This window comes from Sabethes cyaneus, chromosome 1 (assembly GCF_943734655.1).
Source record: "Sabethes cyaneus chromosome 1, idSabCyanKW18_F2, whole genome shotgun sequence".
Lineage (NCBI taxonomy): Eukaryota > Metazoa > Arthropoda > Insecta > Diptera > Culicidae > Sabethes > Sabethes cyaneus.
The window spans coordinates 108342231-108369366 of record NC_071353.1 but is presented as its reverse complement, the minus strand read 5'-3'; the positions used below and the strand labels follow the sequence as shown (position 1 = coordinate 108369366).

At 41.4% G+C, this 27136-nt stretch overlaps 1 protein-coding gene across 4 annotated transcripts in view; it reads left to right on the top strand.

Annotated features, from left to right (window-relative positions):
* The window catches only part of LOC128745386 (serine/threonine-protein kinase Doa), a 202230-nt gene that overhangs the window by 161177 nt on the left and 13917 nt on the right, over window positions 1-27136 (top strand). For all 4 annotated transcript variants that reach the window (XM_053842450.1, XM_053842448.1, XM_053842447.1 and 1 more), the window contains one exon: window positions 27003-27075. In XM_053842450.1, the coding sequence (XP_053698425.1) occupies window positions 27003-27075 (73 nt within the window). The remainder of the gene's footprint in view (window positions 1-27002; window positions 27076-27136) is intronic.

The window sequence follows — 27136 nt, the reverse complement described above, 5'->3', positions numbered from 1 at the left end:
TCTTTAGGATAATTTGGTTCACGAAATCGAAGTATGAAACAGGGAAGTTATCGAAAAATGTTATACTGACAGACGCTGTAGGCATCAGCTAGAAATGTATACACTGAAGTCGCTTTTTACGCGGTTTTTTTACGCGACTATTTTCACGAGAATTTCGTAATTTACGCGATTTTTTTTACGTAAATTTCAGAATTTACGCGGTTTTTTCACGCGAATTTCGGAATTTACGCGGTATTTTTTACGCGATTTCCGGAATTTACGCGGATATGCTCAAAACGTCTATTTTTTCGCGTAGTGTTGAAATCCACAGTTTTTAAGCGAAATTTTGGTTTTTTTTGCGCGAATTTTGGAATTTTCGCGGTTTTTTACGCAAATTTTGGAATTTACGCAGTTTTTTTACGCGAATTTCGGAATTTACGCGGTTTTTTTCACGCGGTTTTGATTTGCGCGGGACGTATCCTTCGCGTAAAAAGCGACTTGAGTGTACTTTAAAATTCATAGCAATCGGAATTGCCTGCAAACGAATGTTTAACCATTACATGATCACTCGCATGTAGCCAAAATTTCTTTATAATAAATAACTTGAGAAAATTTTGAATGCTTTATAAAATATCGTGAAAGCACTTGTCGCCGCACACTAAGTGATATTAGCAGGCCGATGGGCGTTCAAAAATAAAAAAAATCGAATGATCTATAAAGTTCAGAGTATGATGTGAATTATTAGGTCAGAAATTATAATTCTATCTTCAATCTTCCATTTCTTAAAGTGAAACCCGTGTTGCTGTCCGACGCTGCCGATTGCAAAATAGCACATCGAAGTTGCGCTATTTTATTCACCACTTCAGAAATTGAAGTGAATTGCTGGTGAAAAGAAAGCAAAACTTTATACAGTAAAATTGCAGATAATAACTAGCTCAAACTAATACAAATGTCCCTGTGTCAAATTTGGCTTAGCTGAGATGGTACTCTCAAATAAATCAAAATTGAGTCAAAGTGATCGAACCATCCCTGCCCAGATGGGTCGCTGTCCAATGCTGCGCTATTATTATATTGAAAAGTGGAACCGTTATTGCAATAAATGATTAGAAAAACCTAGCCGTAAGACGTAGTACTACGTCAAAACAGTAAAATCAATTCGACTTTGCAACTTTAAAAAAATATTTTTTTGCCGGAGTAACATTTATAAGCAAAGCAAAGGAGCATCCATGGGAAACCACCTTTCGCTTTTTCTATGGGTCCTTTTTATTGCAAACGAGAAAAATAAATTGAAAGGTCATTTATATCCATGAGAATTGAACACGTTCTAGAAAAGGAGGATAATGTTTATATTTTTGATCCTACTGCGGTGCTGCTCACGGAGCATTTTTGATAGCGCCTCATGAACGCTATTATACGCTACTAGAAGATCGGAAATTGAAAACTGTTCAACGATGAGAATCTTCCTCCACGCGACTTGAAAAGTTACTGAAATATTTCTATTTTACTACAAAAAAGGAATTAAAAAATTGTTTTTGAAAGTAATTTTTTTTCGTTAGTTTCTCTAGAGTTACATTTGTTATAATATCTAGCAAAATAATATGAGTATTTTTAATCGACTAACCGGAAGTGATTTCGTAGCCATTTCATCTGTTTTTTGTTCAACAGCAATTTTCGAAACAAATCTTTTTCACAATTTTTTTCTTGAAATACTCAAACACAGTGAGAATCTTCCGTCGGCTAATGCAAAATTTTGCATTCAATGCTAACACTAATAAGTGCATCAGTTTAGCCAAAATCAGATTATACCCTCCCCCCTTCTCAGCGCAGTTGGAATAATTGCCTCTTTGTTGAAATCTATCCCCGGGACCACCCGCTTCTGATAGCAAGTGTCACGTCCACCAACACACTAGCCACTATATTGATCGGCATCTATCAAGTCGAATCAATTGAATCAACAAAAATAAACTCTTCCCGTGTTTGACCCGTCAGCCGTTGCCCGTTTCGTTTCGGCTGTGTTTCTCTAAACATTAGTTAGATCGCCCGAACCTAGTAGAACCTCTTTGTCACTTATTATTGTCTAATAGCTCGTCGTCGGCAAAAGTGAATGTTTCTCTATCTGTGGTCTGTTGCGGTTTCATATTTCTGGGAAATAGTACGTAGATTTTACCTAGTTCTTTCCGAATCGCTGATATGATTGGCAGTTCCCGTTTCTTTGTTTCGTAACTAATTTTGTATTGAATCTGAAGCTGATTGCCGGATTGCGCGCCGTGCAGTTTGTTATGTACTGTTTTTCTTCCTAGTTTGGCAGCAGCAATAATGATATCAGTGCGGGTGCGATGAACAGTGAAAGTTGTTACTTCGGTTCAAGTTCCAAAGGATCCACGATGGCATCACCCTACCAACAACTGCAGCAGCAACAGCATCAGGCAGCTAGTGAAAGTGATTACCCGCCACGATCTTATCAGCAGGCAATCGGCAGTGTTCCTCCGGTACCTCCAATAAGAAATTATGAAAATGTCATGATGGCTGCGAATCCCGCGGACGATGGGTTGGTCTATATGGGTCTGCACACAGGAAGTCAGGTTAATTACAATGACACCTATTACAACGGAGAGTTGATCAGTTTAAGTGCACCGCAGGTGCCGGCTCCGCTGTCGTCAACGCCACAGTACCATCAGCAACCACCGGCTCAGCAGCATAATGATATGTACAATGCCGATATTGATTTTATGAACAATTACTTAAAAAGCTTACCCGACTACGCCGCGGTATGTCCGACTTCCATCGCCGTAGCTCAGCCGGCAGTTACCGCGAAGAGTGAAAATTACCGGCATCATTACGTTAATGACCCCTACTTTCAATATTATGACAGTGCAACGGCTATGCAAGGTTACTATCCGATTGCGAAATCCAGTTCGTATCACGCTTATGGCTCGATCCCGACGGTTGCCAGCAGCTCTGTATCAAACGCAACTGGGAGTCACGCGACGTACTACCCCCACCATCAGCATCAACCAGCTCAACAATACCAGTCCCAACCGTTTCTTCAGAACTCACATCATGTGCACAATCCGCAACCCCCGCCGCACCATCACCACCACAATCAGCACCAGCACCAGCATCAGCACCCACCACAACATCACTATCACCCGCAACAGCAGCAAGGAGATAAACTTCCACGCTGTACTTCACACTCGATGTTGCCACGTGCTTCAGCGGAAAATCGATACACAACCAGCAACACGAACCCCGCTAACATCACCAGTATGAAGAAAAATCGAGCAACACCCAGTGATAATAACCCGACAAGCAAGGCTACGGCTCTTGCCGGTGGGGTCACCAAGCAGTCTTCCATGAGCAAGTTCTGGCAGGATACCACCTCGAACAAACCCGCTACTGTGCCCAAGTTCGGCTGGAACTACGATCGCATTATGGCCAAGTCCAAGAAGGATGTTCAGAATAGCATAAACGAGTACAAGAAAAATGTTACTAGTTTGCATAACCTGTACAGTAGTGCTGACGGTGATGGTTCATTCATAACGGAAGCCAACAATCACTTCAAATTGCGCAAAAATTATTCATACTCTCATCTTGACAAGCACATTCGCGATCACCTAACGGAGGAGGAATTCCAGCAGTTGGTTAGCGAAAGTGAATCGAAGCCCAATTTCTACAGCAACCATTCGTGTCACTTTGTGAATCCTCTTTGCAAAAGCTATTCCAGTGGTGCCATGGGTTTTGCTCAGCAGTATCTGCCCCCGTCGCGGCCGTTGCCTCCCGCATCCAGTCAAACTCCTACGAACCTAACCAAGAGTTCCTCAAACGTGGCAATTCTTCGCAAACCGTCCATCACCCTGCCGGACGTCGCTGCCTTTATCCCATCTCTAAACCTAGCAAAAAGTTCCTCGTCATCCTGCATTTACACCAAAGCTCTAAACCAGCCCAACAGCAAAAAATACAATCTCTTTACTCCTTACAAAACCATCGTCCCGGGACCACCGACGGACGAGAGCACGCCCTCGGCCTACGCTCCTACCGACATCAGTGCGACAAACAAGATGATCTCGAAAAATAACGCCCTAATCAAAATCGGAGCCCCATACAACCCATACGTCGTCAATAGCCCGCCCTGTGCCCGTCGCGGAACCGGTGAAAGTTTCTTCGTCAAACAGAACATCCCGCCGGCTAGCAAAGTTATCGTCGACTATCCTCCATTTACGAAAATATCCTCCATTCAAATTCCCATCAACGGACATCTGCCTCCGGCTTTCCCGAGCGGCGGTCATCAACAACGCGATCAAAACAACAATCAGGATTGCATTATCAACATTGAAGATAACATCGAACAGAGCATAGCGGACATCTACAACGTAGGCTGTAGCTACGATCAACAGCCGGCAGCGCCGGCCGGGGTTTTCAAAAGTTACTCGCACTCACGACTGAATCCGGATGCGAAGAACTTTACCCCAAGCCGCTCACTGTGTGAATCGACAAGCAACGTCCCCGCCCAGGCTCCACTAACCGCGCTAGCGCGGTCAAACTCCAATAGCTGCAATTTAGCCATCAGTCAAACGACCGGAAAAATCGAACCAATCCCAGTAACGGCGGTATTCAATTCTGGTGTTGAAGTCACCCCCACCTATGTTCCGGCAAAGGGAATCATTCTATCGAAGTCAGAAACACAGATAGCCTCCTATGGAGATGACCCGGACGATGAGGACACTGTCGTGCCCGCCGTGTCCGACATTGACGACGATGAAGACGACGATGACGATGACGATGAATACGATCTAAACTACCTGAACGAAGACGAAGACAACGACCCGGACGACGAAGTGGACGAAGGTATCTACGATACCAGTGTCAATCAGTACTTTATGCCATCCAGCTCGAAATCCGTCTCCGCAAAGGCCATCGGAGAGAGCAGCTCGCAGGCCCACACCAACACACCGCTGCAAAAGAAATCGGAAGTTCCTCGAATATTCACCACCAACGCCGATATCTTTCTGGAAACAGATGATATCAGCTGCGTGAAACCAGCTTCAGCACTAGCAGCACCCTGTGTTGGCGAGATGTTCCCGGGCGCCGCCCGGACGTCCGACGATTCGACCGATTCGTGCTCCCCGGATGCGACGACCATCACCACCGCTACCACGGCATCCGCCGACGAACTGGAGGTAGTCCTTCGCTTTGCGCTCTCCTCTCGTTCGCTGCTGCTGCTACTACTTGCTGCACTACCATCCCCCTTCCGGTTGCCTCCGCAATTATTTGACTAGTTTGTATGTGATGAGTACCGTCCCGCTAGCAGTAAATAACAGCACGATGATTGCTTCTAATTTAAGTGCATTTTGTGTGTTTGTGTCTGTTTTTTTTTGTGTTGTTCTAATTTCGATTTCTACCAATTACTTCTTTCTGACCAATCATTATAACTCATTCTTTGCGCGATTTTTGCTTTTAATTCCTTCTATTACACTTCTTTTTAATGATTCGCTCCATTGCAGTATTTACCGGATGGCTTTTACTTGTTGATGTGCATACGTTGCACCTTTCATTATATTTAATTATTGCAAATTTTCCGTCTCCGGAACGCTTGCCGGTACACATCCGAGTTGCCGATCGGCCTGGCTGTGCCGAGTCGGGATTCAGATTTCCACTATCGATATTTACCGCGCAGCCGGAGAAGATTAAAGCGGGTGGTAAGTTGGAATTTGCAATTTGTCGATCGGTGCCTTCGACGTATAACCACAGACAAGCAGACACAACACTCACCGTTGCAGTCTTCGCATGTTGTAACAGTAATTTATAGTTTTGTTTTGGTTGGAAATGTGTCCGTACTTGCCATGGGGGTGCTTTGTAAGAAAACAAGAAAAACGCCGGTAGTAAAATGTTTATTTGCTCAAGGAACGCGGCTGTTGTAAGCTAATGTTTGGGAATATCGAGCATAGATGATGCTAGTGTAAAAGCCAAATATACGAGACGCTTTTTTTTTTGAAGGATTTTTTTAATAGTGTCTGTCTGTCGGTGGTACAGCTTTGTGCTACTTTCGTGTAAATTCACGCCGTTTAGTGAAAAGCTTTTGATGTCGATATAATCTTTTCCATTGGAAAAACTGGAAGCACAATTTTTAAATATTTTTAATATTCGACTTTCTGTGATTCTGATTTCTGAAGGTAATTAGAAATATTGACTCTATTAACCCCGAATGAACCAACAAACAGTGAATAGTTTATTCTTGCCATTGGAACGACGTTTCTCGGTTGGCTCAGAAATATATGATGCCATGATGCCGAACAGTAAACAACCATCTTCGATAACCTACATCAAGCGTCACGAGTATTTTAAAAACATGTTGACGGATGCACAAATCGGCGACTGTTTATCGCCGAGTTCGACCGTTGCATCCTATAATTTAAGTGATTGTTTTCACTACTTTAACGGCGGAGCAGAGTAAATTTTGTCAGTATATAGTTTTTTTTCTTAATGTTTATCGGGTACAAACATATATCATAAAAGGAGGTTCGCAGTTAACCGCACCTTAGCAGTAAAAAGAATTATTTTCATCATTCTAAATGGAACGTTTTAAGCTGTAATCGGATCAGAAATCTATAACAATAATTCACGGTCATTCGGCATTCACAACCGATAAGATACCGTGATTTCGTCAACCATTTTATTGAGATTTAGTGTTAACATTGTAACAATTGTAAAATAATCGTTCAGTTTAGGTACAAAGCTGATCGCCAACGGGCACTGCTGCTTATCGCACATACGGCTCGAAGACTTGTAGAGGCGTTATCTTAAACTCATGTATTTGGCCTTGTTATTTACAATCGACTAACGTTATTTAATTGGATAACGGGAATCAAATGATTGAACAAAACCTTGATTGGTTCTTTGTGTTTTATTGAAGGTTTTTATTAAAGAAGGTTGTACAAGCTCCAAATCTTTTCTTCCGTTGGTTCATTCAAGGTTGCTGTGAATTCACTAATTTTGATTCATTTCATGATTTTCATTTCATTTCATGATACAATATAACAAAGGTTTAGGAATTGGTCGAAAAACACGAAGTCGATCTGAGGCCCGGAGGGCCGTGTCACATATACCAATCGATCAGGTTCGACGAATGAGCAATGTCTGTGTGTGTGTGTGTGTGTATGTGTGTATGTGTGTGCGCTTCAATTTTCAATCGCCTATTTCTCGGAGATGGCTGAACCGATTCGTCTGCTATAACTTTTATTTGAAAGGTATTTTTACCTAGTATATCACGATTCAATGGTTTCGTGGTCTGACCTTTAGTTTAAAAGTTATAAGCAAAAATGTGAAATTTACGTGACACGATTTTCTCCGGAACCACATAACCGATTTCATCGATCTTAGTACCAAATAAAAGCTCTTACTATTGCTAAACTTCACGCCAATTTTTATTGAAAACAAACAAGTGGTTTGAAAGTTATGCTTAAAAAACCAGTTTTGACAAGGTTCAAATGATCGCCTGTTTCTCAGAGATGGCCAAACCGATTTACGTGCTATTAGTTTCATTTGGCAGGTAATATAGCCGGATAGATCACTATTGAATGGTTTTTTGATTGGATGTTTAATTTGAAAGTTATGAGTAATTCAATACACTACACCAAAATTAACAATAATTTATAATGATTTTAACCAAGAAAAATAACCTAATTTCAATTATTTTAATATCAAACGAGAGGTTTTCACACTACGAATATATATGCAAAATTTCATAAGAATTGGTTTTACCGGTCAAAAGATATTAACCCTCGAACACTCGCGCCAACTTTTATAACACAGTTACTCGCGCGCACCATAGCCCAAAACCAAAGAAAACGTGCGCACTAGAGTGTTGACTAGGAAAACTTGGTTTTAAGTTTATCGAACTTTTGGAAGAGTTTCTTGAAATTGAATGCTCTATCGTCTGGTAGAATTTGAATATTGATTAATCCCCCTAAAAGTGAAATAAAAAAATTATTTTCCTTCAGTTTCAATATAACACATTGATGTGTTCTGCAAAGTTTTAGAGCATATTATTACAAGAAATTTTGCTGAAGACAGTAACCTTCTATCTCTTCAACGAAGAGATCTTATTTATTGTATATGAATTTGAAAAATCAGTTTTTCTATTTTAGCTCTTTTTGTAATTGTTGTATGACTTTCATGTATTACAAAGTTGTATAAATAATAAAAATACACAACTTTGCTGAATATAGTATACCTCTATGTTTCCTTGTTTACAAACTGTAGAACTTTGATTATAAAAAATATCCTGATTTTGACCCCGAATTACTCGACTACCAACAGACGGATACATTTTAAACATTTTACATTTACTGGTAGTTTTGCTGCACACAGACACCATTTTCCATATGAAGAAACGAAAGAAAATTCCAGTTGGGGTCAATTGCGGTACACCTCACATGCTACTTGCTTCGTTTCTGTGATGTCGGTTTATGCTAATCTATTTTCCTAACAATTTAAAGTAATAATGCATTGAATAATTCTGACATTTTGCTCATAACAAGTTTATTGAAGAATATACGTTAGTATATACGTAATATACGATTTGTAACTATATAACAATATGGCATTCAAAAACCTACATATGGTGTACAAAATACAACAACGTGAGTAACTGAAGGTTCATAAAAATTGATGAAATTTATTCAAGAAAACTTTATTGTTGTGAATCAAATAGAATGGCGTTACAGGAAATTATGCATAGTTCAAAAACCTTTTAACTAGACCTTTACTACGCAATGTATATGTTAAAGAATAATATTTCAGCTTACAACTTACTTTTACTTGCACTTACCCTCATCAGTAACAACTTACTCAGCAATTTCATGAGAAAAGAAACTATCAAAATTTATAAGTGCTTCTATTTGCTTCAAATTTTGTAAACTTATTCAATTTCCAAAAATTTCATGTAAACCAAACGTGTCGATTTCTATCTCTAATTGCAAGTAAGACGGTATAACAAAGGTTCCTTTCACCACTAGGTGGATTAAATCAGGTTTTTATTGGAAAAATGAGAAATTGAGGCCTTTTTAAAGTTAGTCTGGACGAATTTTGAAAAACACAAGAACACGCCGGCATAAGCATCCCTTTCGGACTCCCGCTCTTATTTATTCATGCACTGGGACGAGTTTTGCGCGGTCGTCGGTCTCGCTCGTCATTGAACCTGGAGCAGCTAATAGTGACCACTCGCGAGGGCTTACACTCCCACCCGCGTGTAAAATCGAGGGCATAAGATGAAGAAAAATAATGCCAAATCTGTATCCCAGTGTGCCGCTAGCCCTCACAGGCTGCTCACGAGCACGAGAATGAAATTTTCTATTCCAACCCATAACAAAAACGTAGCCTACATAGAACGGACCCAAGCTGATAAGTTCATAGATGGGCTCAAGCTGATAACCTCATCGGATGCGTTGAATTACTAAATTTTTCTTGTTTTGGCTTGGCTTTAGCATACAGGATAGCCAATGCCAGGCAGACAATTGATGCAAAGTGCGCGAAATTGTGAAAATGGTTAGTTAATATCTTTTTGTAAATCGTTTCACGTTTGCAGCGAATGTTTTTTATGTGAGCAACGAAAATATGGTGTCATATCAACCTCCTGCTCATGAGTTGTTTGTCTCATGAGCGGGCTGTGCAAAAAGACGCTACGAGGCTGTGCCTTCGCGAGTATGCAGATAGCAGAATGTCTCTGCTCACAGCAACGGCGGCTGTTTGTCGTTCGCTTGCGTCAGTGGCGTAAGCGTTGGATGCTATGCTTCCCATACTTGCTCGCGTGAGAGTATACTTCGTTTGCTTCTCACTCGATCTCCGCGGATTCAACCAAAATGTACTTATACCAGCCGAGAACCGGTTTGGCTCTTGCCGTATCAAGAATTCGTCTCCTCTGTACTCCCACTCGGTTCTGGGCTCCTCGTCACCAATTCGTTGCGCATCTCGACACACGCAAGTCGGCTTTAACCTGATCGAGCCGTCTAGCACGTTGGCGACGTGGCCAGCCCACCGTAGTCTCCCAACTTTCTCCAGGTGTACGATGGCACTCTCTCCGAGTAGTGCCTGCAACTCGTGGTTCATACGCCTGCGCCACTCTCCGCTTTCCGTTTTTTACTCCGCCAAAAATAGTCCGCAACGCATTTCGTTCAAATACGGCAAGTGCACGTAAGTTTTTTGTAAGCAAAGTTCCTGTAACAAGGTCGTATAGGACTACAGGTCTGTTTAGTATGTTGTACATCGTCAGCTTTGTGCGGGGGCGTATGCTCCTTGATCGAAGCGTCTTGCGGAGAGAAGAGCAGGCTCGACTTCCAGCTTGAATGCGTCGTGAAAGGCAAACATTGCTGTCTCTGGAGTCTCTTCCTATCATATATTTGGTTTTCGATTCGACCCACTGATTTGTAACTCAATTCTCCTAGCCTCCGTTTTAAGTCTGGCTTAGATTACCTCCGCCGTCCCAAAGTTTCTAGTAATGATGTCAAGGCCGTCTGCATAGTCTAGAAGTTGGTTACTCTTGCTGAAGATCGTTGCTCTCGTTTCGATGCCCGCTCGTCGGATCACACTTTGAAAAGTGTAGTGATATTGAATAACATACAGGACAGTTCATCCCCTTCTCGCAACCTTCTGCACGATTCTAAAGCACTTGAGAGTGCCCGCGGTAGCTTTAATCTGCCGCGTTAGTTTGTCCGAAAAACCGTACTCGTGCATTGTCTGCCATAGCTATTCGCGCTCAACTGTATCGTATGCTGCTCTAAAATCCCCGAATATAAGATGCGTGGGCACGATTTTTCTAGACCGACATTTCTAGAGGATTTATCGGAGAGTAAAAATTTGATCCAAGCTATAATGGGACCCAATTATAACCGAATTAAAACCAAACTTTTCCCTCCGACTCTGTGGCGATGTGAGTTGGGTTTGTCGAAAATATCCGTTTTCTAAAACACCGTGCGTCTCCACTGGATTGTCGAAGCTTTATTTCTTCAAAAAATTTATTAATTATTATTCATAGAACTGAAAATCGAAGTTTTCAAGTCGCTAATTTAAAGATTTATTTAAACCTGCTAAGGAGAAAGATCGTTATTTGGAATAACGCGTTACTGGGTGCTTGATGATCCATTTAGTTAGGATAGTTTCTATCAGATATCGGCATTATCTTCAAACGCTCAAAGACACTTGCCCTCGGGTGGGCGATTTAATATGCAACTTTTTGCTATAAAAGTCAACCTGTGGTTGCTGCTTGACTTTCAGTAGGTAGTGTACCTACTATTGTAAACAAACATTCATAAAACAAGGAACATGGCTTGCGCGCGAGCACTTGAAGTTGCACGCTTCGACTACCGCGTGCGCGGCCAGGCCATGTTTTGCTGGCCGGCAACGCGTGCACACAATATATGGGTTAGTAGAGTACCGCTGCTGTAATGTCTTTATTACACCCTGATCGATAAACCGATCGACACAGGAATTCCTCCGGTGCCTTATGGTTCGAAGCGGTGCTCGAAACGCGGAACGTGTCAGATTCCAACTTGCATCGTAATTGGTTGAAACGGCGAAATAACTTTACTATCGTCAAACACTTACAGCGGTACCTAGCGGGTGCTAGCGACAAACCAGCAGCAGTGTTGTCAAATTGTCGTAGAAACACTGCGCAATGATCTCCCAACGGTCAACGCCGTTGAAAAAGTGGACCAATCAAACCCGCGGGCAAGTGAGTGACCTCCGACAGTGTCTGTCTACTTGTCTCTGTCGTGTCGATGTTTGCACTACTGTCACTGCCCAAGTGGAACTTTGTTCGCGATGCGGCCCGATAATGGTTTGTGGTTTGATATTTTTATCGTTTTTGTTTTGTTTTTGGATTTTCTTCGAAATCGTAGCCCCCCACAGGCGGTGAAGTGTGCATGTGTGCGTGAGAACCAGATGGAAGCTTACCGCCGTCCGAATGCGCTGTTCCGTTAGAATATTTTTAGGCCACGGCAAGTCTGTGTACTGTAAATGCCACCACCAGAGCGCTACGCTGCGGGCGGTAAGAAATAGAAAACACAGACAACATAGTTAGAGACGGGTTAGCATGGAATGTTAGAATTTGCTGCGAAAGGTTCGGTTTAATTTTCTCCATATATGATAAGCTGAATTTGATGCACAATCAAAAAATTTTTGCATTTCATTGAACGGTGATGAACCGGTAGGCAGAGTGGCGGAAGTAATTGATCTATTTAGAATCTTTGATAGCTGATCCCCGCAGCTGACTTCATCGGTGATCTGTGTTGGTGTCTTGCGTGACAGTGAAGGATCCTTGTTTTTCTCTGGACCACGCTTGCGCAAGATTCGTGCGCAAATCGTGCTCTCACCATCACTAATGCGCGAAGCGATAAATTGCAAAGGAAAATCCCGTTCAGGTTTTCTCCCGATAATTCTACAACACTCTGATTTGGTAGTTTTTCAATGCCGTGGTAGTGGTTCGAAGTGAAAATTAAACGCACACTTTCTCGCAGCTCAGTCAGTTTCATAAGCTTTAATATTTTCCGTGTGCGGCTTTCAGAAATTTTCACTCCCGATTTATAAATAGTTGCGTTTCGGCATTCTCGGTTGCACGGCCGCAGTCGTGTCCTATCGGTTCCTCGGCGGAGCGACGGAAATGCGCACCCGTTCCTTTGACAAGACGATTCGTTAGGACCATCGTGGGTTAAAAAAATTACGTTCGCCGAACACAGAATTCCGCACGGACATAATTGGCACGGCTATTGTCCAAAATATTTGCAATAATTGCGTGCTCATTCATCTCTAGTCAAATGCTGTCAATTAGCGCTGTGATAAACTGTATAATTATAAGCAAGTAAAGGAAATTTATTCTGTGAAAAGTCCTTCCTTTTGAGCGTGGTAAAAGGCCGATTATTTTTGCAAATACATAGTGAAATTGCTGCTGTGAAGGTCAACATCTCCACCTGGAGGCGAGCAAGTGAATCAGATCGAATCTCGCCGGCTATGACAGGCTCAATCGGAATATATATATACCTCGAAGTTTAGCAGTGCCGAAGCTGTATGTCGATATATTGATAAGTGGCTAAGGAAATCAAAGTGTGTAGGTAGTAAATGGTTATTATCGTGAGGCGGCGGTGGGGTAGGAGAAAAGCGATTGTCGGTGTGGGCTGGACTTTATTATAGCTTGCGAGTTGGAAAATCTCACCTTGGTCATAGAAAATCCCAAATTATCCCACTCAGAAAAAACACCCTCTCTTGCCGAGTCCCTTCACCTACACCAATTTTTACCGCAAGAATTGCGAATTAAAAATAAATCCTACGTGCGCGGTGTGAGTGACATAATGAGTTTCCCCCTTTTTTGCGACTTTTCACTCGAAAGTTTACGCCAGCTGAAAGTGTCTCACGCCGTCGTCTTGAGAAACGAACAGGCAGCAATATTTCCACACACAGAGATCCGTTACTTCTTGACCGCGCAATATTTTCTACCACGTATTTTGACACGAATTCGTCGAACAGCCGGTCGAGGTTGATCTAGATCGACGACCTTCCTTCCGACGCCAGTTGCGCGGAAACGCAGGAAGTGCCCTGACCAAAAAAAAAGGCTGAACAACGCACCATCGTGCATGATACTATCGTGACACTGACCTTGGGATGTGTGAGCACCCCGCCGATGGCGTTGCTGCTACTGCCATTCGAAAATGTGCACTGTCAAAACAAATGCTACTGTGTGCAGCAGTGATCCGCTGTGCAACGCATCACCTTCCTCGTTCGTATGCAGGATACGAGGGACTTCAGCTGCAGCGGAGAGAGGCTGCGACGTGCGTGCATCACTTGAGAATTTCAAGTATGCATCCCGATCTCGCAAGTGGTAGCACTAGATATAGATACTAGAGCCGTCAGTTACATATCATGTAACGTTGCTTCCCGTAAGTTGAAGGAACAGTAGATGTAGTCGAGATTGTTCTTTGTATTCAGCTAACACCTTCGGGGAATTCGACCTTTCTTAGGTCAACGATAAAGAACACTAATAAATTGTTACGTGACTGAAATACTAAAAAGCCTGATTCTGTATCAAGCTGGTAAATCGTATCGTTACCGATACAAAATACCGAATCGCATTTTCTGAACACGTCAACTCGATGGAATCCCGTGATTAATAGCCCTGCACGGGACAGGTGTTCGATTGCTCCATCCTAACGACGAAGAATCCGGCGGTCGTTCTCCGGTCGATCGATGATCGTGGTCAGGCGCTTCTCAGTCGCAGTCAGCAGCACTTTCACGAAGAGGTAAAATTAGCCCGCTTCGTGCGCGTTGACGCATTTACTCTAGCACTGACTTGCGGAGAAAGAAAAGTTCAAAGAAAGCACAATAACAAACTTTCAAATGAATCGCAGTTTTTTTTTTGCTGTTTTTGTTTCTGTAATAACCCCTCGAACGAATTTCTTACGCAGAATTCCTGGCCAAAGAAGGATTACGCACCGGTCGTCAGCAGATCCAGTAAACGCAAACCGGTTTCTACTGTTTACGTTTAATGAATTGAATAATCGCGCAAACCTTACTCTTTCCTTTCCTAAATTGGTAGGTAAAAAAGCAAGCCGACGACGTCTTTCGCACCGCTCTCTAAGCTGCTGGGTACTTCCTTCATATGGATGCTGTCTCATTGTCACTGCCAGTGTCGTGGTTGTTACTGTTTTCCATCAAGGTGATGTTATGTATTTCCTCATAATTCCATCCAAAAAATCAGAGTGACATTGACATTTTGACAGTAATATTCCACTTTTGTCGTTTTGCAATATTGTCTCGATGTAGTTAGCATTCAGAGGTTCGAGTGGCCGTCACTAGGAGGCTTGTCCCCGTTCGTTGCGTGTTGTTTTTATTTTCCACTTTGCAACCAAACATAACCAAACAAAGAAGAAAACAACGAAGAAGAGAAAATAACGAGTTTCTCCATATATAGAGAGAAAAAAAACAATCACCTTCTCGAAGTCGCCGTTCCTTTCCTTTTTCTTCACTGCACTGTGCGGTGCAGTGAAATTTCCCCGGTGGCTGTGCAGCGTCGGATGACAGCGCGCGCGAACATAAGAAGCTCATTGAACAGCAATATTATACCAAACAATCAAACACTGCTAACCAACTATGGCACTAGTTCCTTCCCCGACCGGCGACGAGCCGGTTTATCGAGTTTCCACACTGAGCAGCGAAAGGGACGAAAGAAAGCCCCCATCCTCCAATGGTCTCTCGCACGCAGTGCTAAATCCAGCGTTGGAAGTTTGCGAAGCATAACCACAACAACGACTATGAATGGTGGTTCGCAATTGAGAGCAAATTTGCTGCGTTATTATCGTGCCTGGAAATGTTCTATGTGGAGCCTACCTGCGCCATTTTTCGGTATGATGAACTCGTTTGTTGGCCGAATTAATCATTTGACCAGGTAAACCTCTCTTTGCCTTGCAGGGGCTCCGGCTGGATGGCGGTGGAGCAGCAAGCCGTGTTGGTGTGTTGTGTTAATCGACAGGTTGAGTGAGTTTTGCTTGCCTGCCTGTCAAGAAGTGAGAATGCACTCAGAATTCTCAACGTTTTTTTTCAGTTTCTTTGCAAAAATTTCATCCAATTGAGAGTGTGTGTACGTCAATAGTTTTTCTATTTCGATTTACCACATGGTTCAATAACTCTCCCGAACCCGTCCTAAATACTGAAACAAGATATTGTTCGATGTCTTTGTTGATTGGGAACCTTCCTTAGGGCTCATTTAACCCCGGTTTGCAAAATTTACAATCGAAATGATTAATTATCTTGAGACCTTGAAAGATGGAGATCTCTTTCTTCTACAGACACACACAAAATCATAAAAAAAAAACAGAAAAATCATAAATTATTTTCGAGCGTCTTAGTAAAACTCACGAATAAATGAGAAAAAAACCTGGGAAATTTCATTTCTACTATTGTATACGACCTTCACAGATACGAATATTTCGGCAAAGACTTGTAGCTTTCATCAGTGTGACAGTGCAAATTTTGCCACACTAATGCAGGCTACAAGTCGTTGCTGAAATACTAATATCTATGAAGGTCGCATAAAGCAGTATAATTAAAGGAAATACAGTAATGACCCGATTTTGTCACCCCCATGATGAATTTAGGGGTGACTAAAACGGGACAGTGACAAAATCGGGTATATTTTCAATTTTAATTTTTTTTGCAGATAACTTAGAACGAACTACATATATTTCATTCTGATCACTTTTAGGACATTTCGCACTTCCTTCTACCTCTCTGTGGACATTTGTCACCTGTTCACAGCACAGCTCACAGGTATGAAAACACTCGTTTTTTAATTGCGCCGAAATGGTTGATTATACTGGTTAACTATGTTCTGAGAAATTTCACAGCGTAAAAAGCTCTTTCTTATGGTATGAACGATTCTTTGATTAACCCCCCTAAAAGTAAGATACAAAATTTATTTTTCAAGTAGTAAGAGATAGAGCAAAACAATGTTCTACAAAATTGTTGAGAAGATTATTATAAAGAACTTTGCCAAAGAAAATGACCTTCTAGCTATTATAGTTGTGGAGATATGAAACAACTTTTGTGGAAACTCCACGATAATCAACACAGTTCTTTTCACAGTGTTTTAACACATTTGACATGTTTGAAAATGATTTTCAAACTAAGCTTTTGATAAATCAAAAGCGTGACAAAATCGGATAAAAAACGTGACAAAATCGGGGGTGACAAAATCGGGTCAAAAACGTGACAAAATCGGGGGTGACAAAATCGGGGAGTGACAAAATCGGGGAGTGACAAAATCGGGTTACCACTGTATTTCCAATTTTTTTCTTGCTTATTAAGATGAAAACGCTGAAAAAAATAAGTAGTAAAATAAAACATATACTTCTCTTTTTTTTCCCTGGAGCTCTGCGAACAAATAAAATCCTATTTGGGTCAGTCAGTGCTGGTAAATATGGGAAGCGTGGAAAAGTTTACGTCGACTTGTGATCAGTGGCATTGTCTTTATTAAAGAGCATATTCGAACATCTAAAATGCGCTCGCCATGGAATGGTCATGGAAGCATAAATCATCATCAAAATTTTTGGAAACTCACTATTAAAAGATGTGTAAACGTCAAGCATTCATTATACACGTGCAATTTTATTTATCTCCATCTCAGAAGAAAGTGACAGAATATTTACTACCCAACAAGGGGTCAGGAAATAATTCCAAAATATTTGTACTTAGACCGATTTGATGTCCTGAAAGTAAAATGTGTTCGTAGAATTGCCCTACCATCACTTACGTTCGATTGTTCACATCGATATTCTTATCCTCTTTTTCCCCTTCACGCCTTGTCCCATTCTATTTGGACACTATCAATACCTTTGTTTCATTACTTTCTTCTACCGTCCCCTCCGTTAAAACACTAGACGATAGCAAATTAATTATATGCCTGAACTCATTGAAGGTTAAAACAAAACACGCGGTTGGTCTTTAGGATATATCATTTAAAGTTTTAAATTTGAAAGATCAGATCTCAAGTTATATTTTAGCAAAAATTTGCATGTTGGCAACAGTGCAGTTCGATGCGTGAACAGCCAACCATTGAAAGAAGTCTCCTAATAAGTCTATCAATGGCACGCTCACCCTGACAAAATAGCACAAAAATACAGAAATAATACAAATGTGGCACAAAATTATGCGAAAAACATATCAAACTGATACAAAGTATCGCAAAAATAATATAAAAACTAGACTAAATACCGCAAAATACAGAAATCATATGAGAATAATACAGAAATGTTTATAAGGCAACAAAAATGACACCGAATTGATACAAAAATGACACAATAACGATACAAAAATAGCGCAAAAATGACACTGATGGTTACAGATTTATATCAGAATACAAAATGATGCAAAGTTAATAAAAATTATTACTTCAAAATAGCACCAAAAAGTAATACAGTCATAAAAAAACAGGTATAAAAGTGACGCAAAATGACAAGCTGCCAATAATGATAAAAAGATACGAAAATTATTCAAAAATAATATCATAAGAACAACAAAATGACACAAAAAATGATATTTCCCATGAAGTAAAACTTATAATACTTTTCTAGAGTTTTCCCCCATCGTAGAAAATTTTGTGAAACTTTTTGTGAAATTGTTCTATAATGCTTGGTTTTTGGCAGCGCCATTTTTCAAATAAGCAATGGTCGAGGTAATCGGAAAATGTCGCTTGGATATTTTGGAGACAGTACGAGATTTTAAATTTTATAAATCTCGGGTACTTTTTCATTTCGACATATCTGCAAATGAGATATTCTCTTCGTGTCTCCTCTCTTCCGCTGTTTACAGCGATACTAATGCATTTTGACACATCAGCTTTGCATGACTCGGTTGCCGGAGTCACTAGCTAGCCAAATGTTTTGAAAATTTTCTTTTCAATGCATTAGTTTCGCCGTAAAAAGCGATAGAGAGGAGACACGAAGAGAATCTCTCATTTGCGGATACGTCGAAATGAAAAAGTACCCGAGAAATACTGTTTTAATATAAAGTCTATAAGTATAAAGTCTATTACCTATGCCTACGTACAAAAATTCATGGAGTTCTAACATCCATAGACCCAAACCTGTAATGATAGTTTCGAAAAATTACAGTGGCATAGCTCGTTCTCCACAATTTTTACCATCAATGCCAAAAGTTATTTTTCGTTAATAATCTAATTTAGTTCTTAATCAGGGTGTCTACTACTTGGAAAAACTTGGAAAGAAAAAAATATACGAAAGTTGACAAGTGCAGCCGGATGGTTAGCACTTATTCACAACCGTTCCCCAAACTTTAAGTATTAAGGTCGTAGGGTAGCTCCGGGCTATCTTTCAATAGCAAAGGCCTGGCCGAGATAAGTTCTTACCCCTAAAGCAAAGCAAAACAAAGCCTAGGTTCTACATTCCGTTTTCCAAACTTGTCATCTGTTTTTATTAGTTTTTTTATTTGTTAGAGTATATGACAATTGTAAGACTTGTGCTACGGTCTATTGACTATAACAGTCTCTCCTAGTCGAGATTCGAACATACGACGACTAGCTTGTTAGCTTGTTTTTCCAAGCCGACAATCGTCTGCGGCTTATTGGTGCAGAGACCAGAGACTTTACATAACCCACAAAAAAATTGTCCGCAAGTTGGCTGTTACTTGAAAATATATAATCGCCGAACGCTTGCTTTAAAAAATTTACTGTGGCATGTTGCGCCGTCTTGTTGAAACCACCGTTTCTCCACATTAAGGGCACTCAATAGTGTTACAATAAAGTAGGTTGATCAACTTTTAATCTTACGTTCTGGTCTGTATCATTTTTGCGGTTTTTGGCTCAGTACATGCTCATTTGGCTACAAAAAGAGCGCGTTGCTACCAACGGGGTAGAAGCCCCATAGCTCCGTAAATATAACTCATAAAAATATAGTTTCTTCAACAATATTGTAAATGATATTTAACTCTAAAATTGCCTTTTACACTACATTTTTGAATTCTGTTCCGCTGTAGTCAAATGAGCATGTACTGAGCAAAAAACCGCAAATGAAGCCGGATTTGAAGAAAACGGACTAATAATTCACCCGGTCTATAAAGTGCATCAAACAGTGACTTCTCCAGGATGCAATGGTGTCTCGATAATAGCGTGATAGTTTTGTTAATTGACATATTCATTTAATCGAAACTGGGCTCAATCACTGTCACAAAATTATCTTGAAATTCGAAATCAATAGTAACTTTGCGCTAAGTAAAATAAAACTGGCGCTCTAGTGAGCCATGATTGCTGCGAATTAATTGTTCTGACAAGCATACCTAAACGCAAAGGCTCACAACTTTCAAATGGATTCGAAATATTTTCTTTCCGTACCCCAGCGGAATGATACGGCGTTGCATCGCAAAAAAAATGCATCGCGCCTTTTGCTGGAAGCTCTCTATATGCTCAAATCAGAAATTCACTCAAAAAATCTCCCAAAATTATCGAGTCAAGGTTGGGATTACTAAGATCCAAAGGTGATTAGCCACCTAAATCTTCACTAAAGCTTCCACTGTAGTCGTGATCCCTAGTGTATGTTGTGAATGCTTGCCGGTATAAATACTATGGCGGGTCCCGGGAAATGATAGTTTAAGCCGTATAATTTACATTTTGTCACGAGCAATAATGATGAACATGAAGAGATCTGATTTGACCTGAGCCATGCCTGGTACGCACTGCGCTTGATTCAAAACGATATGGTCAGCTAACTTCGGCAAGAGTTGTCTGTCAGACGTCGACCGACACAAGCGATCCTTTTGGTAGTGTCTATCCGACGTCGTCCGAATTGAATCTCAAAGTGCATAATTTGGGAATGGGGTTTATGAAGTATCACTAAGACTGGTGAGACCGGAGAATTATTAGGATTAATAGATGAAAAATCAGTAACATTTGTATCAGTGCGACAAAATTTTAGTATTATTTGAATTAAAATTACACTACATCATGATTTAATTTTACAATTTGTCAAAAGTTCTACCTTATATCTTTCAAAGCTTTATTATTTTGGCACTATTTCTTCAAGCGGAACACTCCTCTCGAACAGTTTTGGGATGCAGCGAGGCGAGGCTACTTTTTTCGGGATCATTTTAATGGCTACCATTGCCATATTTCATTCAACTTGCACATTAAGTGTAATTGTCTTTCACGAGAGCCACATTGGTTTCGGGAAAAAGCAAGGAAATTGACAATTAAAATGTCTTCAAATCTATCGGTCAGTAATTACTCAGCGGCGTACATTCCCCTGCTTTCGGACTTCTCCGGCAGTCAAAAACAACTAGTTTTTCGCCTTTCCCGCTTCACTTACTCCTACTTGTATGCCCCCATTCATCGCACGTCAATCCGTTCTGCACCACCCGCGCCGTAATGTAATTCTTTGGCTCAACTTCTTTCGCCCGCTGTTTGTTGGTGAAATACATATGTTGAGTGTAGCATTTAATTTTAATCGCATCGTTTCTCCTTGCCCACCGCCCTTACCTTGTGCCAGCCTCGTTCTTGTTCACCGAGTGCGAACAGAGCACAAAGATCGACAATCGACCGCGGACGTACGCGTCTCGTCGACCGAGATAGAAAAACAAAAACAAAATCCATCATCAACAACAACAACAACAACAGCAGGCAGACAGGCAAGGAAGATCTTTTCTTCGGCGCACTGACAGGGTAGTGCGACTGCCGATGCCGATAATGTGATGCTCCTCTCGTGTATTTGTGTGAAAACTGAACTCCGTCCTAGTAGAAAATAAAAAAAAGGTTATACAAAAAGTGATATTTTTGTTTCGTGCTAACCCAGCGAAAAAGTCAAGTGACAAACGAACCGGCGACAGCCTTTTATTGTCTTTTACAACTCAGCTGTTTTCCCCGTTTCCCGACCGAGATAAAGAAAGTCCAAACTACGTGGTGTAAAATAGTCAACGACGTGGAGGAAAATCATCAGCTGACGCTGAAATACTCCGAAAGCCAAACAGTGGGATCCATAATAATCTGTAAAGCACGGACATCACCCGCAGGTGTGTTGGTGTCTCCGAAGAACCGATGGCAACCTCAACGTCGGACCTCGCGACGAGTGCAACGCCGAGTCGACGCAGATATGTGCGCAGTAATACGGCCAGTGTCACGCAGCTACTGTCCGACAGCTGCAACAGCATCCTGCAGCGATTCCGTCGCAATCCTAGCGAGAAGCTCGAGAAAAGATCACAGTTTCGGTAAATCATTTCATTCGTTGAAGCTTATATAAAAGTTTTGAAGTGCAGAGCTCTACAAAGAACTAATCAGAGTGCGATCGAGTGAATACGGATCATCGACCTCTAGGAAAATAGAGCTAAAGTGAACTCCCGCAAACTATTTCGGAAAGATCAGCAGCGATTCAAAAGGGATTAAGTAATCGAATCTTCTACGTACGTACGTACGTACAATGTAGATTAGGTACGGTGGAAACTTTGAAGAGACCTGGTCGTTCGTTGAGGTGATCGTAGCTAATTTTGGCACCGATCTGTGACACACTTAGTGTGTACCGTCGATCGAATAATGTGAGCACGCACTCAGTGCCAGGAGGATTGATTTACGTCGCGAAATTCTTGGCAAAGCTAACTACAGTTTGCTAAATTCATCTTCAATCCATTATCAAAATGGCTCTGCGCACGACCAGGGCCGAACGAATTCAACACATTGAATCTAATGTGAATCTCTCGCACTTACACACCGGTTTGGTTTGTTTACAAGCCATGCATTTAAAATACTGCATTCTGTGTGCTATTCTTAGTGCTGTTCTATGGCGGTAGAAGAGTAAACATAAACACAGTTTCAATTTGCGTCTGCCGTCGCTGCACCGTTGATTGTTTATAAAATGATTCTTCCTGTCTCGAACTGATCGATTTACAATCAAAATTTCTTTTGAACCGCTGTTGACCCCGTTTCCTTGGTTCGATAGCTCCGTACTTGATCACTTGATCGTACTTGATCGCGGTTTTAGTTGCGATTCAACATTCTGGTTCAACGCACAGGTTCAACGATCTTGCACCGTCAGCGTCCAGTAATTCAATTTTCACCCGCGATCATCAGAACCCGTCCGACTATGGCAGCCTCGGGTCTTCCAGCGATTCGGTGCATCGAACACCTTACCATAGCTTCAACACTACTATGAGCTCTTACTATAAGCCACTGTTCAGAACATTCGGAAAGCGCTTCGACATATCCCCCAAAGTAAGCTTACCCGTAGTTTGCTTTCCCTTATCTTACTTCAGTGATTATCTAAATTGTGCATTTTTTCTTCGGCTTTCCTGCAGCGAGATACAGAAGACAAAGACAAAACCCCGATTGTTGCATCTTCAAAAACTCCAGTTCCTAGCAGCAAGACCAGTGCAAGCAGCGGCGAATCGGCTAGTTCTACGATATCTCGACTGGAGTCCAAGTACTGCGACATCCTCGATCGAGTTCATCAGCGAAAGGAGCAAAACAAAGACGACAAAGAAAAGACATTGGAACCGGAACGAACGCCGACGGGCTTTGGATCGCGTGGCTTCAACCCGCTGGCAAAGAGTGCAACCACATCCAGCGTACGGGGCGATTCTTACGCGGCCCTAAAAGAACGCACCCCATACCGGTTGGCTGCGCAACGAAATCGGAATAAGTTTCTCGAGTCCCTCGAAATGGACTACTACAAGAAGAGAGCGGAACTTAGCTTAGCGTGTGGTGTTGGAGGAACCAGCAGTACCACCTTACCTACGGAAAGTCTCTACGAACGCAACGGAAGGGAGCTGAGCAACACCTCCAAGTATGTCCTTAAGCCGCGAAGCAAAGATAGCGGATATTACGACGGAAAACCAATCTCTCTAGCCAATTCCAGTAGTAGTGCCATTGGTAAGGAAAATATTTTCAAATCAAAATATGACCCGGACGAACTATTGTCTGAGTTAAACTCTAGCGCCGTTCTCAATAGTCGTGCTGTACCAAGCGCCGTCAAACGTCGCATAAAACCTTACAAAAGAAGTGATACTACTGGAATCAATTTTCTGCAGCACTCAGCACTGAGTTCCAATGTTCTGGACGTCGTTCCTAGTAGCTCCGACGTAGATCGGAAAAGGGAAAACCGGCGAAGCGGAAACTTTCATCAGCTGCAACGATCCGCAACTCAGGGCTTTTTCGATGCTGACGACCTTTGTACGGTTCCCATCTCTAGCGACGATGACACCCCTAGTGATGACCCGCGGCAAATCGAGCGCGATTACAAGCGAAAAGAGATCGAAAGTATCCTGCAGAAATACGCCCCGTTGGACGACAAAAAGCTCAAGGAGAAAAAGTCAAGAGAAAGTTTTGGAACCAAGGTAAACCCGATGGCAAGTGACCTCTCACCGGAAGGCGTCCTGAGTCGCATCAAATCTCCGACACAGTCGCGGCTGCAGCACGATCTGCAGCACATTCGTCGCAGCAGCCGTCGGCATCATCATTACGATAGCGTTTCCGGTAGCAACGGTTTGGGACTGCAAAAGTCCTTTACCACGAGCAACGTTGCCGCACACATGAACGGTAGTCTGTACAACGGTAACAGTTCGATTTTAGCGATCCACACCGGCGTCGGTGCCAGTGGAGCCTCCGTACTGTACCAGCCGCAGCATCCTCTGCTAATGCCTTCTTCGCGATCTCGCATACCGAAAGCACTGTCAACATTTGTAAGGACCTTCAACAACGCTTACGTCGATTGCCATTCCACTTACCATCGCATGTGTGTTGTGTGTGTTGTTTATTTGCTTACAAGTGAGCGAACTTCACTAATTATTTTATTAATCCAGTCATTTTCTAACACGTTTCTATAAATAAGATCAATTACTGCCACTCGCTTTAAGATGAACAATCGAGATAAGCAGGAAGCAGCGCCTGCTGTCTGAGTGACAAGTCCGAGTCAATGGACGGACGGCAGTAATAATCGCGCGGCAGTCGCGTTGACACTCTCTCACACAGATGGTGCGAGTCATTCTGAAAAAACAGATCATTTCAATTATAGTTGTTATTTGCAATCAACGTTCTCGCAACCGTTTGTCCTCTGTTCGGACAGCCAGGAGGGACGATCTATAGGCGATCGAGATAGGAAACTTCTACTGCTAGATATGCAAATTGGGGCCGGCAATTTACTGAATCTCCCATTCTTGTTTCTTTCTTTTTTTTTTGTTGCTGTCGTTGAGTTTCTCGTATTCTTCCCTGTCACTTGTTTGCCTCGAACCGTCACTGGAGGCACTGAAGCAGCACCCACCAAACAGAGCTTCTCGTCTTTTTCTCTTCCTACCCTGCCCTGTGCTAGTTTTCAGTTTGATTGATTTCATCAACAGTCCGGGGTGGCATGCCCGTTGGGTGTTGCGTCGAGCTAATTGAGATATAAGATAGGCCTGTTTGTGCGTTCCAATTTTTTATCATGCCGTAGAGATGAATATTCCGAAAAGGAGGATAGGCAGACATATAGTGGCAATGAACTCGTTTCCGCTTTGGTAGCGAAAAATACGACTGAAGATTCACGGTGAAGCTGTTTTCTTTGCGTTATTTTATTTTTCACAATTAGTTGCGTCGTGGCTTACAATGCTTCTATGAAGCACAGAAAACTAAAATAAACGAAATTGAATTGAGTTCAAATGTAGATGGATGTCAGGATCTTATGGTCACATATATTGGTGAAAGAAATGTCTTGAAAATATTCTATGTTCATTGGGCTTAGCATTACATATATTTCCTAAGGTGAATCGAAACAAAAAAATATAGAAAAAACGGCAAAAATATTTTTCGACCAAATTTCGAACCAAATTGGAGTAATAATTGAAACGCACAAAGGAACAATAAACAGATTTAAAAACTGAACGGGGAAAATATAACTAAACTTATAGCGAATTTGTTTATTTAATCCGGATTGGAACTGGATGAATTTTTTGTGTTCATTTGCTCCTATCTGACAGACAAAATTCATCCAGTTCCAACCCGGATTGAATAAACAATTCGCTATTGTATTTATCTTGATTTCATTTTTTCATCAGGTTTACCGTGCAATGTAGTATGCACTAATTCCATGAAAAAAGTGCAAACGAAATTTGTAATTTGCGCTCTAACTTTGTTCTAAGTAACAGTAAAACGCAATCAGAAATATCTGTTCCCTGGCCAGAAATATTCGGGTTTTTTTTTCAGCTAAACATAAAACACCATGCGTCTCCATTGTTTTATGGCAATTTTTATTTATATAAAAAATTATGTTACAAACACCAAAAAAAAATTCTGACTTTTTTATGTGTAAATTTTTTTAGCTTTGTAGACATAATATTAAAAATGGAAGTTCTGTTCTGTTGGCCCACAAATAACGAACACAGAAGAAAATATTTTTAATGTTTTTGCAATTAGGCAATTACCAAATAGTTTTAAAGTCCTTCAACTCGTTTAATTGTTTGTTTGATTGAGATGTTTTGTTTTGTTTTTGTTTTGAGTTGCAACGTAACAACCTTTTCGGATGTTTAATCACCAAAACATGTTCGTGATTGTGTAAAAATAGTTCGTTCGGCAATTTCCTCTAATTCGCAATCGATTTCTCATTCCATTCGACTACTAACCAGAAACCGGCACTAATCTGTTTTCGAAGTTCCGTTTGCAAATCAGCTCCTCCCCCATCATGGTGTTTTCGATCATCCGCTGATATCGCGCAATCAAAGTAACCTGTGTTAGTGACAGTTCAGGTAAATGCTATTTTTCATCTAATTCGTAATAAGAAAACTTTGCTGCTACCTCCATCCGTTTTGAGGTCACGGCTCTTCATTTTCGCGATCGCGTGTGTGTGCCTGACTATCCAATGTCTAAGTGTTTATCACAGTTTGAAACCAATTATGAGGTCGGTTAATGTTAAATAACGAAATACTAAATGAATGCATTTTTTCTGTTAGTTTTCTTAACCAAAAAACCGTACGAATCTAGTAAAACAGTTTGATAACCACTAAGCCAAGCCAAAGTATACTACAAATAGCCTATTTATATTTGTAAACCAAATTTTTCTTATATTTTTTCGAACTAATTATCTTATCGCAAATCGATACCGTATTTTTCTCGTGTCTCTTCTTCGATATGATCAATGATTTGATGATGAACGATGTGTTCCCCGACTGGTTCTATGTGTGTTCTGTCGCCCAACCTCCCATAACGCCCCAACGTGTGTACCGCTACTGTGTGTGTATGGTCTGCCGAACAAACAAACGGCCTTCCTTCTGCCACTACCAACAACGACAACGATGAACGATGAACGATGATGATGATGATGATGATGACGACGATCGATCGATAATTTTCCATGGAAAATCGATCATTGATGACCACCATCTACTCCGGCTACCTTGGCTCGACCGAATGCGAAACCAAAAACCATTCGCTACGATCGTCATGATGATGATGATGATGATGACGATTATGTCGATGCTAACGACAACGACGATGATGAATCGATTGCAATTGGCCAACACAGAAACAACCATCCGTGAGGGATGATGCTGATGGGCATTTGATTTACCACACTGGCGACATTCTTCATAACAGATGTTCGTGAAGCATTAATTTAAATTCTTAATATTTTATTTTACATGAGTACAACTACCCCTC